Here is a 15765-nt window from a genome sequence, read left to right as displayed (position 1 = left end):
GTGTCAATTGGCATCGAATTGCAGCCTTAGTGGACCGTGTCTATAATATAAGCATATATCGTGTTGATGCATGATAGCACATTCAAGGGACGAGTAACATGAAATGATTTTCGTCACATCAAAGAACTGTTTATGAAAGTTATTGTATACAGCCACCCACACTGCACTGGTTTTGCTCTGGTGACCAAAACAAAGCTTGCATTGAAGAATGTATGGTATAATTCCTTCTTTTTCACATTTTTATGCAAAGTAATTTTCGAATAATGTTGACCTTTTTTTGCAGAATTTACAACATTGCCTACATGCTCGATTTTCGTTTGCCCTTCTAAGACCCATGAGCAATCTGAAGGCACTACAATGCATGTATTCCCAAAGAATGTAGATCAAATTAGAGAATGGGTCAGAAATTGCGGATATCCGCCGGAAGAGCTTGAAAGTAAGGTCAATAAAGTCTTGGAGGACAGAGGGGTGATCGATACCGCATCTGCAGCCTGCATTTTACCAGGAATATGTACGACACATCCTTGTACACAAAGAAGAATCAACTGAGAACGACTCAAAAATTGCTCCCAAATGCTATTCCGACTCCATTTGTTCAAATGCCGCCTCAGGTGAGTCACAGTTCCGGATTTAGCTGTAGGCCTTGGGGTAGTGAGCAGGTAACTAAATGGATCTATTGGTATTTTAGGTGTAAATGTCACTTATAATACTTTCCATATTTATATGATTGTATAGCTTTTTAAATAATGACCATTTTGCTAAACATCAGTCCTTGGTTTTAGAACCCTCATAGAAAATTGATTTATGGGCACAGATAACTATGCTATATTATGCATTGTAATAAGCATAATGTTCTCGTATTCAGTCTCCTTACATGGCAATTTTTAATATTAGCATTTCTAAATCAAATAATACTTTCCCTTTACAACTCCATGACTATGCACTGAATATGAAGGAACAAGATTCAGCATCCATGTCTTGCGTGGAGTCATCAACCACTTATCAGGTAGTCTTACTTAGCTATTCTGTTCCATACTTGTTTTATGCATGGAATTTCAGATAATCTGATCATATTTACGTATCGTGTCATTCGTTTACACAATGTTTCATTCGTGGTTTTCTATTGATATGTACCTTTGTCCGCATCCCAATGTGTATGTTCAATTTCCAATATGCTCATCCTTACTAATGGGAGTAGTGTGTTTCAGGGAGATGCTGAAGCGTCCACTACAATTACATCATCCCTTGTAGTTGATCCAGAGCCAGAGGTATGCATACTGACAGTTCCATCGAATGAGATAATATGATCTTTTTTTACATATCGTGTCATTCGTTTATACAATGTTTCATTCGTGGTTTGCTATTGAGATGTACCTTTGTCGTTGTCCCAAAATGTGTGTTCAATTTCCAATATTTTCATCCATACTAATGCAAGTACTGTGTGTCAGGGAGTTGCTGGAGCGTCCTCTACAATTACAACATCCCTTGTAGTTGATCTGGAGCCAGAGGTATGCGTACTGACAGTACCCTCAAATGAAAGAAAGTCAGTCTAATTTGATTTGTAATACAAATGACTTATTTTAAATGGATACTCTTTCAAGATCTGTATATAGAATGGGAGGCACATGGATCCGAGTCGGTGCACCAGCTTGCTATTGGTGACGTTAGAGTAAAGAAGGTGTCAACGAAAAGAAAGAAAGATAAGGTAATTTATAAACAGTTTCTATTTTTAGCAAGTGTTTTGTGCTGAGGCCTTCATAATATGTCTTTTTTAATGTAAATTGTCCAATACTGTATGTTGGATTTACATTGAACATCCTTTTTCCAATCTGTGCTCTAGTTGCACAATGGTGTACGGACTATGCAGACACAGACAGCGACACAAATGAGAGATGCTGCTTGCCAAACTGTTTTCACCATGGAGGAACTATTAATTGAGGCGCGGCGTGTTCAGACTCAAGATGCCTTTGCCCAATGGCCAGAAAATTAATTTAATTTGACCGGCGAATCCAGCAAAGTGTTTTTGGACCATTGCTACAATGCGACTGCTCCACCAGATGAAGATGAAACTGAATGTATTGAAAATACTTTTGAATTAGTCGCAGACCACTTGACGCAATCGACACCCGCCGAAAAAGTGCCACTCAAAAAGCAGTCGACGTTGATGTTTTCTCCTATTCACAGTCAAGTAACAGATGTTGAAATGACAGAGACTGAAGCATCAACACAATTGACCGACGAACTAGACAAAGATCTCAACTATAGTATGTCCAGTTTGGCTGATATGTCCACAACAGTTCAGTCCGAAACAACATTAATGCAGGATGACAGTCTAATAAAGGAGGCCAAATACATAGTGTTTGACAGCAGCTTGATGGAGATTATAAAGATGCTGAAATGTGTGCATTATGTGAGAGGGGAAGTATGTGGGAAGCCATTGGTGAATGTGACTCATCTAACACAAGGCAGTAACCTCAAAATACATGCCACCTGTGAAAAGTTCATGGTCCGCTCAACTGTTGCTGGGGAAACTGCCAGCTGGCAATCTACTGCCTGCAGCAGCTTCACTTTTCAGTGGCTCTAGTTTCAGGAAGTTGTCCAGTTTCTGTCAATTTGTGGGACTCCATTTCATTTCTAAAACTCAGTACTATAAATATGAACATGGTTATCTATTCCCTGCCATTAGTGAAGCTTGGAAAATTGAACAATTGTCTATTCAAAGTACATTCTCCGACAAACGGTTCAGGCTAGCCGGCGATGGACAGTGTGACAGCCCCGGATTTTCTGCTAAGTACTACACATACCACTTTCAGGACATGGAAAGTAAAAAAAATGTGAGTTTGGTGGTCGTGCAGGTGTCCGAATGTAAATCCTCAGTGGCCATGGAGAAACTTGGTTTTATAAAATCACTGGAAGATGTACAATCGAGGGGAATGCAAATCGTCCTCATAGCCACAGACAGACACGTTTCAATAGCCAAGACAATGAGAGAGGTTTCCAAATATTAAACATCAATTTGATGTATGGCATGTTGCCAAATCAATCAATAAAAAAATCTCAGCTGCAGGGAAAAAAACAGGTTCTGAAAGTATTTCACAGTGGTTCCAGTCTTTCAGCAACCATCTTTGGTGGAGCTCCAAAACATGTGATGGGTCTGTGGAAATTCTACTGGAAATATGGCGGTCACTAATGCACCACTGTTCCAACATTCACTCTTGGACAGAAAACCAACATTTCCACCAATGTGAACATGGCCCTTTGTCCAAGAAGAAGTGGTTTATTCCATCTTCACCTCCACACAAAGCCCTTGAGAAGATTGTGTTTGATAAAACTCTATCAAGAGATCTGAAGGGACTCACAGAATTCTTTCACACAGGAGATTTGGAGGTGTTCCACAATATGTGCCTAAAGTACAGGCCAAAGGGATTGCATTTCGGCATTGGAGGGATGAAATATAGGACATTACTAGCGGTATTAGCGCATAAGGAGAATGTAGGCCGTGAACAATCTAGGACTGCAGGAAACTTAGGGATGCTTCGCTACACTATGGCCTTTACAAAAAGAAGCAAAAAAATGGGTGGTCAAGCCAGTATATGAGGAAATGGAATTCGATTTTGTGAAATATCTTATTATTAATGTCTTGGAGATGCACACTCATGGAATTGCGCAAGATTTTGCTCAGAGCACATATACATTGCCACAAAACATTGCCAACGTGCCCTGTCCACCTAAAGCAGAGCTTGTTGAACAGTTCAAATCCCGGTACAAATGCTTTCCATCTGTTTTTATTTTTACCAACAATGTTTTTATGGTGGTCAAATAAAGTATGCACATGCCCGAACCATAGGACAATAATATTTCTGACCACACCATTCCTTTAAATAGGACGGCGCTGTCTCTTGAACACATGTAACTGCATTTTCGGAAGCAACATCATACATCCAATGTTCCTTCGAGAGTGAAAGCACAAGGTTTTGACTCAAATGAATGATAAAGAGTAAAAATAACATCTGCTAAAGCTAGCACCAGATGAAGGCCTCTTCTCTTCCACTAGACCAGTGGCCAAGTGTTTAAATCACAGGGATTCCAAGGGCCTGATGTAGTATAATAAAGGGGATTCAGCCAGCTGGATTTGGCAACTTTATTAGTTGTGGTAACAAACATGCAGTTAACACTGAAACTGAGTTCCTTAAATGTTTATGGGCAAGAGGGTTAGTAATGCAGGACAGAGTTGTCCTGTGCTGCTCTGATGGGCTGTGGCAGTCTTGAGTCTCTTGTAAGGAGGAGTGCCGGCAGCACGACCTGCTCCAGAGGGTTGGCGCCTTCGGAATGCTCGTCTCGCGCTTTTCACGGCTATCGCACAGTTGCGCGGGAAGTCTTGCGAGACTATGCGGTACTGCGTCTTGCGAGGTCCCTACACCTGATTCAAAGAAGCGTTTTATAAGGGCGCAATCACATAGGAAAACGCTCTGTGAATCAGGCCCCAAGAGTCGACAGGGACCTGTGTAGTAACGTGGCGTGGTGTAGAAGAATTACAATATGGAAACCTAAGCCGCAAACAAGAGCCTAACAGACTGACGTCAAGCAACTTGCGGGAGGCTGAAAGTGTGATCCACTATAAATATTCGGGGAAAATGTAAAATGGCCCTGCACCTTTATTGATTTGCCAGCCTCCAAAAAGCAGAACATTTATGAAACATGTGTTGGCTGTTGTTTCTACCAAATGAGCCGTGACAAACTAAACGCAGCAACCTAAATACACAGTAAACATTTTGTGGAATGACTTTCAGTTACGAAATGCAAGTGCTGGTTGGCCATAGCGAGGAAAGCTTGTTGACAGCATGGGGGCAGTAAATGGATCTAGAAATGAGACACGTGTGTAATGTCGGTGACCAGTTCTTTACTGCTTTTTGTTATTGGACAGAATTGCTAGTACCTCATAGGATGGAGTGCCTGCGCCTCTTTGATTCTGTTCCAAGCACTGACTGACAGTGCACGTTTGTAAACTCATTTCCCAGGGACCCTGACGGGGGTGGGGGGGGATCTGTTACCTATTCAATAGAATGACTTCAGCCACCCTGGTGTGTTATCTATGGCATCTGCATCCGCCACTTAGAAACAGCTCTGGGAAATTGAAAATAGTCTCAAGTTTTACGCAGGAGCTTGAGTTATGAGAGCAGGCAGATGCTTAACCAATCGGGCTCAGTCAGACCGTTTAGGGCAGTGGTCTTCAAACTTTTTTGGCCAGGGCCCCCCTGAGCAAAATTTGGGCAGGTCAGGACCCCCCAGAAATGCCAAATGGACAGTATATATTGCGCGCCGTCACCTGCTCCCATCAAAGTCGCTGGGCTCCCTCATCCCACTCCTACCCAGTCGCTGGTCTCTCCCCACCCCATCACACACCCAGGGCTCTCCCCACTCTGCTCCCATCACTATCCCATGGTTCCCGCCCATTGTGCTCCCACCATAGTCCCTCGGTTCCCCCATCCCGTTCCCAACACAGTCTGAGGGCCAGTGGCGGCTGGTGAATCTTTTTTAAGCGGAGGGGCATTAAGGGGAGGTTCGGGGGGGTTTCCCCCTGTGAATTTTTTTTTAAATAATAGGTTAAAATGTTGCATTGTAGAGCATACTTTTAACAAAAAATGGGTAAATAGCCAAACAGTTTGCAATTGTTGCTGGGAGTCCAGGGGGCAGGCATTGATATTTTATTTCTATCGCGCTCGTACACAAGTGTTTCAGAGCGTGACAAGGCAAGGGAGGGGAACAGAGGAGAATAAAACAGCGATCTTACTAGGCCCAGTGACATTGAGAACGCGCAAGTGTGAGGGGAAAAGTGCATGGAAGGGGGGAGAAGTGGAAAGTGCGAAGCAGAGGAGAAACAGATAAATAACAATAAATAAATAATAAAGGCAACAAACAGTGGTAGTGCAGCCAGCAATTTGCAAGTGCTACGTTTAAGGCAGCAGACAGGGTAGGTCTGATAAGTGCAGGAAGAAAGATGGTTCTCCTCAAGTTTTAGAGTGGCAGGGCGCTGTTCCAGAGGGAGGTCCCAGCCGAAGACGGAGATCTACCCCCAGCTCGTTTCTTTGATAAACGACTGACCCTGAGGGAGTTGGAGGTAGAGGAGTGAAGAGCTCGAGAGGGGAGGTATTTGCGGAGGAATAGCTGAAGGTATTTTGGACCGAGGCCCCAGAAAGCCTTGTGGACAAGGCAGAGGGTTTTGAATGATAGATGTCCGGTAAAAAGATACCATCCCTGTCCCCTGGGCCCCACTGGTCCTAACACAATGAACATGATTATGTGTATATGCAAGGCGCTGCACATTCATACAGCAATCACTCTATCATTCACATGAGCATCCATCACCATACACTCACTCATAACGCATCCATACACATGTTTAAATAAAAACAATGAACATAAACGTACCTTCTGCATTGGCCTGTGTGTGGGTGCTGCTCCAGCTGCTCTGTCCGTATGTGCGAGGAGGCGCAGGAGCTCCCCCTCGGACATACAGACATGCAGTGCCCCAGCCAGCATTTCCAATGAGCTATGCAATGCTGGCGAAGCAAAACGCCCCAGCACTTGCATGGCTCAGTGAGCATGTGCGGCTGGGGAACTAAACTGAACTGTCAAAGGGAAACAGTGTTTCCCTTTGACAGTTCAGCCAGCCCAGGAGCACTCCATTAGCTGGATAAAGCAGCTGAGGGAGTGCTCACTGTTTCACTGGGCTGGCTCCTTAGCTCCTCCATAATGGGTGAGGGGCCACTATGCAGTTAGTAATGTTGACCATTGTTGCTGAATATATCACAATTTACTTACATTTTAACACAAAGCACCCCTTTGGGTACTATTGAAACAGTGGGCTTCATAACTACTCTGGCGGTAGCTGTGCCGGTAAAACCGGCACGGCTGCCACTGGAGTTGCATCCGGGTCTGGCACCCGCGAATGGGCAATTACTAGGTCATGCCGAGTTAGGCGGACATGATAATTGCCCTTTCGAAGGTGCCGGTAGATCCCCATTCCCATTTGAGCCCCATATGGCTCAAATGGGAAGGGGGAGCTCGGATGCACCGGCACCGTTAATAACGGTGCCGGTGCATCCGACGAGCTGAGGTCAGACCTGGCGGGGGCTGTCAAGCACCCACGAGCACAACTCTTACTATGGCGGAACGGTAGCAACGGTGCCGGTAGCTTACCAGCACCGTTGTTACTGGTCCGCCATAGTAGTAATGAGGCCCAGTCTGTGACTAAAGGAATGAATATCCATTTACAACTGTGGGCCACTTTTTCATTGTTGCCTGAGACAGTTTCATGCTTCAGCCCGCCCATGTGGGCCACCCCTGCCCATTTCTTCCAATCTAAAAAAAAAAATAAAAATAAATAAAAATAAAAATCTTTTTTCATGCTGAGCTCTCAGGGCCCCCCTGGGATGCACCCGCGGACCCCTAGGGGGTCGCGACCCACAGTTTGAATACCACTGGTTTAGGGAGACTTGAGCCACCGGAATTGTTGAAGAACCTAATGTGCACAACTTTTATCTCTGCTAAAGTGCACACGTGTCAGGATTCATTTCGGTTTTTTAAAAGTAAATCTGAATTCCAAGCAAAACCCTAATTACTAATATTACCCTTACTACTACCACTACTACCCCTACTACTAATACTACCACCACTACTACTATTACCATTACTAACAATACTACTACCCCTACTACTAATACTACCACCACTACTACTATTACCATTACTAACAATACTACTACCACTACTGCCCCTACTACTAATACTACCACCACTACTACTACTACTACTATTACCATTACTAACAATACTAGTACTACCATTACTGCCCGTGCTGCTAATTCTACCACCACTGCTACTACTATTACCATTACTAACAATACGACTACTACTACAGCCCCTACTACTAATACTACCACCACTACTGCCACCACTATTACCATTACTAACAATACTATTGCCACCACTACTGCTAATTCTACCACTACTACTACTATTACCATTACTAACAATACTACTACTACCACTACTGCCCCTACTACCATTACTACCACCACTACTGCTACCACTATTACCATTATTAACAATACTATTACCACTACTACCCCTACTACTATTACTGCCACTACTACTACTATTATCATTACTAACAATACTACTAGTACCACCACTACTGCTCCTACTACTAATAATACCAACACTACTACTACTATTATTATTAATAATACTACTACCACTACTGCCCCTACTACTTTTATTACTACCAACACTACTACTAACACTAGCAATACTACTACCACCACTACTAACAATACTACCACAACCAACAATACGACTACCACTACCAATACTACTACTACCAATATTATCACTATTACAATCCCACTACTACTACTAGTACTACCACTATCGCTACTAGCAATAATTCCAACAATTATCCTAGCAATAGTAGTACTAATAGTAGTAACATTGATTATAATATCATAACTATTATCTGTATTATTGTACCATTATTTTTGGACGATAACAGATGAAAAAGCTACAAGAGTGGCTATTTAAATGGTCAAAGTTGTAATTATGGCTATTCATGTTATTACCATTATTATTATTAAAAAATAACAAACAATACTAATAACATGAACATATTTCTAGCGTGAGAAGAAAAGTGCACTGGCACCCGATACAAGAATGTGTCGTGTTTAGCACCCTCTCCATCACACACAGATACCTCTCAAACTCTGTGCCTCTGTACCTCACGCAGAAAATCAACTAAAGCCAGTCAACGAGACCAACTAGATCTGCGTATGCTCACCGGATTATTATCCCTAAATTTAAGCGGGCTAAAGCCGGCGGCTCGAGCTTCCCAGCAACAGAGCCACACTTTGGAACACCCTGTCACCCACGCTGTGGGCACAACCATCTTACGCTGCCTCCCAGAAAGGCTCTAAAAACGCGGTTCTTCAAATAGATATTGCCGGGCCTCACATCACGCTACCCCTGTAGTATCATGCATGTGACGGGTAATGTAATCAGCGCCTTGATGCCTTCGTGCTTAGAGTGCTCTACAAATGTAAAAATAATAATAAATAATAATAACCACCATCATAATAATTATTGGGAGCATTTAAATCATGCACTCTTTTTGCTTTCTAATAGACGATATTATCTTCGGACCAATTGGCACTCATTTTTACTGCTCTGCACACACATTCAAACTTGTGAAACTGCAAGCGGGCGCTAAACGCACTGAGCTATCCTAACTTTCTAAATCGTGGCGCACAGATGCCATGTTTGGAAGCCTGGCGATAGAACCGCGTCTTTAGAAAGGGATGCCTGCTTTCTACAAGGAGGAATGTAAACGAGCACACAGCTGAAACAGTTCCACTCAAGCAGTCACCGGAAGCATGATCTCGCCGGAAGCATGTCATCTACCTTCAGCATGTCCCCTTTGCTGAATCCCAGCTCATCCTTCTCGGTGGCCTGGAAGTTGTACAGCGCTTTGGCCTCCATCGCTGCCTTACAAACGTTAGGTCCTCTCGATGCCTGGCCAGACCGAGCGCAGTCCCAGGAGGATTGGCAGGGGCTCCCCACCCCGCGGTGACCCCCACAATCCTAACGGCTCGGAGGAGCGAAGAGCGCCACACAGTTCTGATAGCACAAGCACCTGACTTCACTCACAGCACCGCGGTTCAGAAGACGCCCATTTCCTGCGGGGGTGGCTCGGCTGACATTTGCCTATATGTCTCCTTATCTTCCTTTTTTATGCGTGATTAGTTAAGTGAGAAGCTCTTCATTGTGAGAAGCAAAACAGGAAGTGGGCTAGAAGGCAGCAGGGCCCTGTCCCTTTCTGAAGGGTGATGCACGTGTGCGTGTTAAGCATAGGGGGATAGAGGGAGAAGATGCAAAGGAGAGCTGTGTCGGAAAATATTGCATGTGCAGCTGTGAATGAGGGCCGTTTCCTGCAGTGCCCCACTAACGTGTGCCTAGGGCCACCTAAACAGTTTTTTGGGTCCTGGACACAGACAGCCACAGCCCACCTGCCCCCCCCCCAATCCCATGTCCTACTCCCACCCAGCCTGAAACCCATGACAACCACCCACTACAAAACCCATGCCCCTTCCCAATCTGCAAAATGAAGGGATTGCATACCTCAAATCATAACAGAAACTCGTTTAGGCCTTAAATGGATTATCTAGTTGTTGGTAAAATATAAACATTACACTACTCGGTGACCTGTTTCCCCAAAAGGACGCCATAGTGAAGACATGTTCACTTTGTTTTTAGAATACTGTAATGATTTTTAATGAAAATAAAGGAACATTATTTTAAGCAATCTAACAGTTCAACCTGACAATGTTTTCGGTATGAAGGTGTCCTAAGTACATGCTTTTGAAAAGACATTACATGACTAGGCAGCAGAGAAAATAAAAAGGCAAGTAGCAAACATCAGCATTTCAATTCATGTTCAAAGAGCCGCAACAAATTCAAGTATTCATGGAAAGTATGAAATGAGAAGCACCAAGTGAGTTTAGGCTTTTCCCCAAAGCTGATTTGCCTGAAACACTGCCAAGATCAATTGATATATTTTCTTCTAGATTTGTATATTGCAAAATCATGTCAGAAAATGGTATCTCTTGAACCATTCCAGACCATGGACGTCATTTAGCAGTTGCTGCCCCGGCTATTGGTTTGCTACCCCTGACCAATCGGCTGCTACTCTGAAACCCTATCCAATCCTCCAATCAGGAGCAAGGTGGTGTGGCCAAGTAACACGCACGGCACGTTCGCGCCGTTGGGCTGGCTCTGGGCTCCCTCCATTTTGTTTGCAGGCAGGAGGAGCACAACGTGTCTATGAGATGACTTAGTGCAGGCCTGCACTGACCCTGCCTGCAGCGCTGAGTGGAGAGAGGAGCTCAGTTGCTCAGGTGACTGATCAATAATATTGAATATTAGCTACTGCCTGCAGTCAAAGAATTTGCCAGCCTGCAAATTGAATTTGAGACAGTGCTTGGTGTGCACTTGTGTGTTCCTGTGGTGTGCTGGTGGCCGCTCTCAGTAAGCGGGGCGACTTATCGGCCGAGGAGTGGGCAGACTGCAACAGGCCTGTTTGGGCCCTCCTGCTATCCGACTGGGCCTGCTGGCTTGCGGCCAGGCCCGAATGTATGCAAATCACAGGCTAAGCAGGGCCTCTGATGGGAGAAATGAACTGTGCTACAATGTGCCTCTTCTGTTCGGCTCTGCCTGCCGAAGCTTCCCCCTACACGGGGGACAGGCAGCTCTGCAGACGCTCAGGTTTTCCGGGAGGGCTGAGTCAGGGCCTGCCTTCTCACCCTTGCTTAGTGGAGCTTCCAGAACAGGCCCAACTCTTGCCCTTCCACTTGCAACTCATACTTACCTGCAAGGGAGCAGGGTGGTGAAGCTGATCAAATACTATGGCTAGTGGGTCATGTGGCATTACTGCTTTCCCCGTGCATTGCTGTCTCCATAATAGATCAGTAGGGGACTGTTTACACCCTCTCTTGACCCACATCTCCTTCACCTCCTCTGGAACCCTCCCTTGTAATTCAATGACCTGTGCTATGGGTAATGCATTGAATGAAACAGGTGGCGGTTCAGCAGTGGGCATTGTTGCAACGTATTCAGCTGGTGTGGGTACTGGGAGAATTGCCACAATTGCGGCTGCTGCATCTGTGGCGGCCTTCCCTAGTGACACTTCGTCAGTATTGATAGTATGGGCGGCGTGTTTGATGACCGCCACTACAGAAGGTTGCGATAGTGCAAAAATGAGTCTGTCCAATAATGCAGCATTCTGTACTGGGGACCCGTCTGCCCTCCTAAAGCCCCTCCACTTCCACCATGAGAGACAGGCATGCACTGTTGTAGTGACGTAGGCCAAATTAGAATAAATGGGCATGTGACACCCCTGTGAGGCTTGCAGTGCCAGAAATAAGCACTATAAATTAATCTGCTTGGGCTCAGTAATGCATTGGTAGTCTTTTCTGAATCAGTGTTTCATATTTTCCAGCTACTAGGCGCACCAATGCTGCACCAGCATGTCTCAGGCCTGTGTCCTTGTCAATTGTCTGTGATCCATCAACAGAAAAAAGGACCTCCCCCCTCGAGTGTACTGTCTTTTTCTTTCAGAATGTCATCTTCCTCCCATTCGTATGTTACAGAGTCATGTCTGGCCAGGTCCTCATCCATGCACATTTCTGTTAGAAACGTGGTGGGTTTAACTGTTTTGCTCTGTACAATATGAATATTTGGGCTGGAGAGAATAATCTCATATGCAGATGCACTATCGGTAGTCAAGGTAGATTTTGACCTTTCCAAAATGGCAAAGACGGCATGTTCTACATAGAGTGTGACGGAGCAACCCATTACAATAGTTGAACTTTTCTCAATCGCAAATGTAGCTGCCGAAAGTGCCTGTTCGCATGCAAACTGCTCCTGCATCACTGAGTCTAGCATGCCGCTGTAATAGGCCAATAGCTTGTGGCCCATAGTGCTTTTCCGTGTCAACACAGCAGTCATGAGTTGGCCATTCAAATGTGAGAATAGGTAAAATTACTGTGTGTAATCTGGGATAGTTAGCACAAGAGCAGTTGAGATCACCTCCTTGAAGTCATTGAGGTTTAGTAATATTTCCTCTGTCCGCACAATTTTATTGTCAGTTTCTTGTGCCTCCTTGAGACCCTGTAAGAGCTGCCTTGTGTATAATGCATAGTCAAGGATCCATGCCCTGCAGTTATTACACAGCCCTAGGAACTTCTGAATTTCCTTCACTAGCATGGGCTGGGGGCTGTGGGGTGGTGCGCACAGATGCAGTGCGGTCTGGTATTATTCTTTTACCATCGGCTGATATTAACTGCCCTGAATACAGCACCTCCTGTAGACAGTACTGTAGTTTAGGTTTGTCAACCTTGTACTCTTTGTGGGCCAAGAGCTGCAGGAGTGTATTGGAATCCTGTCAGCAATGTTGCTCACTGTTACTACACACCAGCAGATTATCCACATACTGGATGATCATGCTGGACACCTGGGTATTTCCCAAATCTGCATGGAGTATTCTGTTGAAAATGCTGGGGCTCTCAGAGTACCTTTGAGATAATCTTGTGTGTTCAAATCTCCTCCCCCCATGTGTAAAGGCCATGAGATACTGTGAGTCTGGATGTAATGGTATTGGGAAAAATGCATTTTTGAGGTCCACTAAATGGACCCGTGAAGTGTGTTGCTTCTTTGGGGATGTTACACAGGATTGTGGCAGGGTTATGAACCACAGGAAAATCCTGCTGTACCACATTATTCAAGGGACGCAAATCCTGTATCATTCTCCAACTGCCCCCCCCATTGCCTTTTTCACAGGGATAGATAACCATGTTGCATGGGGAAGTGGATGCTACTATTATCCCTTGGTTGAGTAGGGGATTTATGGTATCCCTAATTCCTTCTTCCACCTCCCTAGATAGTGGATACTGTTTCACTCTGGACAGTGCTGCTCCTGGTTTTAGTGTTATGTGTACTGGGGTCACTCCCTGTGGGAGCCAAAATCTTGGTGGTTATTGGTCTAAAGTCATCAGGCACCTGTTCCAAATCTGTTTCAATTAAGGGGGGCAGGGCTGCAAGGGCCATTAGGTGACATTGGACCTTTCCATACAGTACCACTATTTCACAGGGGATACAGATTGCTAACACAATCGCACCATCATCTGGCCTGTCTTCAAACAATTCTGCGTCAGTCACCTCCCTGAAAGGTATCATGGGGTCAATGCAAAGCACTGTACACCACTCGCACCCATCCTGGCCAGTCCCTATCACGCAATCCTTTTCACAGAAACCACCAGACCTTGCAAGTCTAGAGACATTATTGAACCTGCCGCCAGCTCAGGGTACACCACAGGACGGAATATGAAGTATGTAGGCACTCGCCAAAAACCTTGCCAATCTGCTGCACTAACTCTACAAGCACTGTTATTCCATACACCAACACGTCTGAGTACACAGCTATCCTGCAAACCACCACCTTTCCTCCTATAGCATGAATTATCATTATCACCCATATGGCACACATTCCTGCTGTGGCACAAATTATGCCACTCTCTGTAAACAAAATAGTCATGTTGAGTTTGCTGCAGTGGTCCCTGCCCAACAAATTCACTGGGGAACTTTCAGAGTACAGTAGGGGGACCTGCACCACCTCCCCCCTATTTTGATGTCAACCTCTTCAGTGTATGGAACCGTGGAGACAGCCCCAGAGAAGCCATGTGTGTCAAGAGTTTTGCTAGAGAGCGGGAAATCTCCCTCACTGATGCATGATTTTGTGGCACACGTGTCAACCATGAAAATAAAGTGTTTGTTTCCTATCTCTGCACCCACCAAGGGTTCCTCATCTGGTGAACAGTCATCGATAGAACTGGGCATGCAAGAGCTCTCTGTGGATTGTCCTAGTCGGGTATGTGTTTGTCTCGGGAAACAAGAAAGGGTTCCCTCCCAATAGGGTGTGATGGTGCTGTTAGGCATGGCCTCATGTGTGGGCACATTTCCTCTGTGTAGGGTATTGGGTGGGGGCATGCGCTGCCGAACTGCTTGCGGGTTTGGCACTTGTGCATTTTGGGGTTGTGGCAGCATCCACAGTGGCCTATATGGGAGTAGTGTGTATGCCAACTCTATCTCGGCTGGTATGGAAGTCGGCACTGGAGGGAATAAATTCTGATGCAGGGGCTGAGTTGGTGGGTGATAGGTGGCATATGGGATGTATCCTGTTCCTGCTCAACTTCTGCATTCCGTTGCGAAATGTCCCCACTTCCCACAATTCTAACATTGTGAGGGGCCCATAACCCCCCCCCCCCCCGGGTTCCATTCCTCCGGCCCCCCAAAGAAGCTGAAAAAGGTACCAAGCTAGTCAATTAGGCAATGCCTCTGTCAAACAAGAACGTCTTTAGACATTTCTTAAACTGGGGCAAACAGGGGATACTTTTCAATAAAAACGGTAGAGCATTCCATAATAATGGCACTCAGACCTCGAAGCTGGTGCCACCACAATTCTTATGGGCAAAACGAGGTTGGTCCAGTAAACTGTCCTTGTTAGAGCACAAAATTCATCTGATAGGAGCCCTCTTAGTACGTGTACTAAGTTAGCAAGGGGCTTTACCTGACAGACTTTTGTCTAAAAGGGTTAGAGCCTTATGCTGCACCCTATGTTGCACTGGGAGCCAGTTTACTTTTTGAAGGGCCTCTGAAACATGCATTCGCTTAAGAGACCAACAACTGCTTGCACTGCCCCAGTCTCAATTACTTTCAGCTTCCTGATATTGGACTGTGAGGCACCAACCAAGAGGCTATTGCAGCAATCAAGTTTTGCATTAATGGTGGCATGAGCAACCAGTGCCCTATTCTTATCTGATAGATATGGCTGAATCTGCCATAACAGTCTGATGCACGAAGAGGAGGATCTAGGATACAACACATGCTTGCTGGATAAGAGTTGAGAATCCAAATATACTCCCAATGTTTTACATCCTGGGCAACAGGTATGGTCCATCCCGCGATTATAAACTGACTCTACAGGTCAAGTTTCTTCAGTCTAGCACCCGTTCCAACGATAAGCGACTCAGTTTCTTATCATTCAGTGGCAGGGAGTTTAGTGCCATCAAGGACTGCATAGCTGTGTAAATTCTCTTGATCATGCCTGCATCGCGTATGTAGTCCCTGGAGAGCTCCAGAAGGATCTGAGTGTCATCA

The 15765-nt window shown here is 45.1% G+C and overlaps 1 protein-coding gene across 2 annotated transcripts in view; it reads right to left on the bottom strand.

The window, feature by feature from the left end:
* GRAP (GRB2 related adaptor protein) overlaps positions 1-15765 on the bottom strand; it is a 716059-nt gene that overhangs the window by 684658 nt on the left and 15636 nt on the right. The window contains exon 1 of one of the 2 annotated variants that reach the window (XM_069645679.1): positions 9457-9777. The exons of the other annotated variant lie outside the window; for it this stretch is intronic. Coding sequence (XP_069501780.1) covers positions 9457-9534 — 78 coding nt within the window. The 5' untranslated portion in view covers positions 9535-9777. Of the gene's footprint in view, positions 1-9456; positions 9778-15765 lie in introns of those variants that run through there. 2 annotated transcript variants of the gene reach the window in all.

Source organism: Ambystoma mexicanum, chromosome 2p (genome assembly GCF_040938575.1).
Source record: "Ambystoma mexicanum isolate Mex_15411 chromosome 2p, UKY_AmexF1_1, whole genome shotgun sequence".
NCBI lineage: Eukaryota > Metazoa > Chordata > Amphibia > Caudata > Ambystomatidae > Ambystoma > Ambystoma mexicanum.
This window is presented reverse-complemented; position numbering and strand designations above follow the sequence as displayed.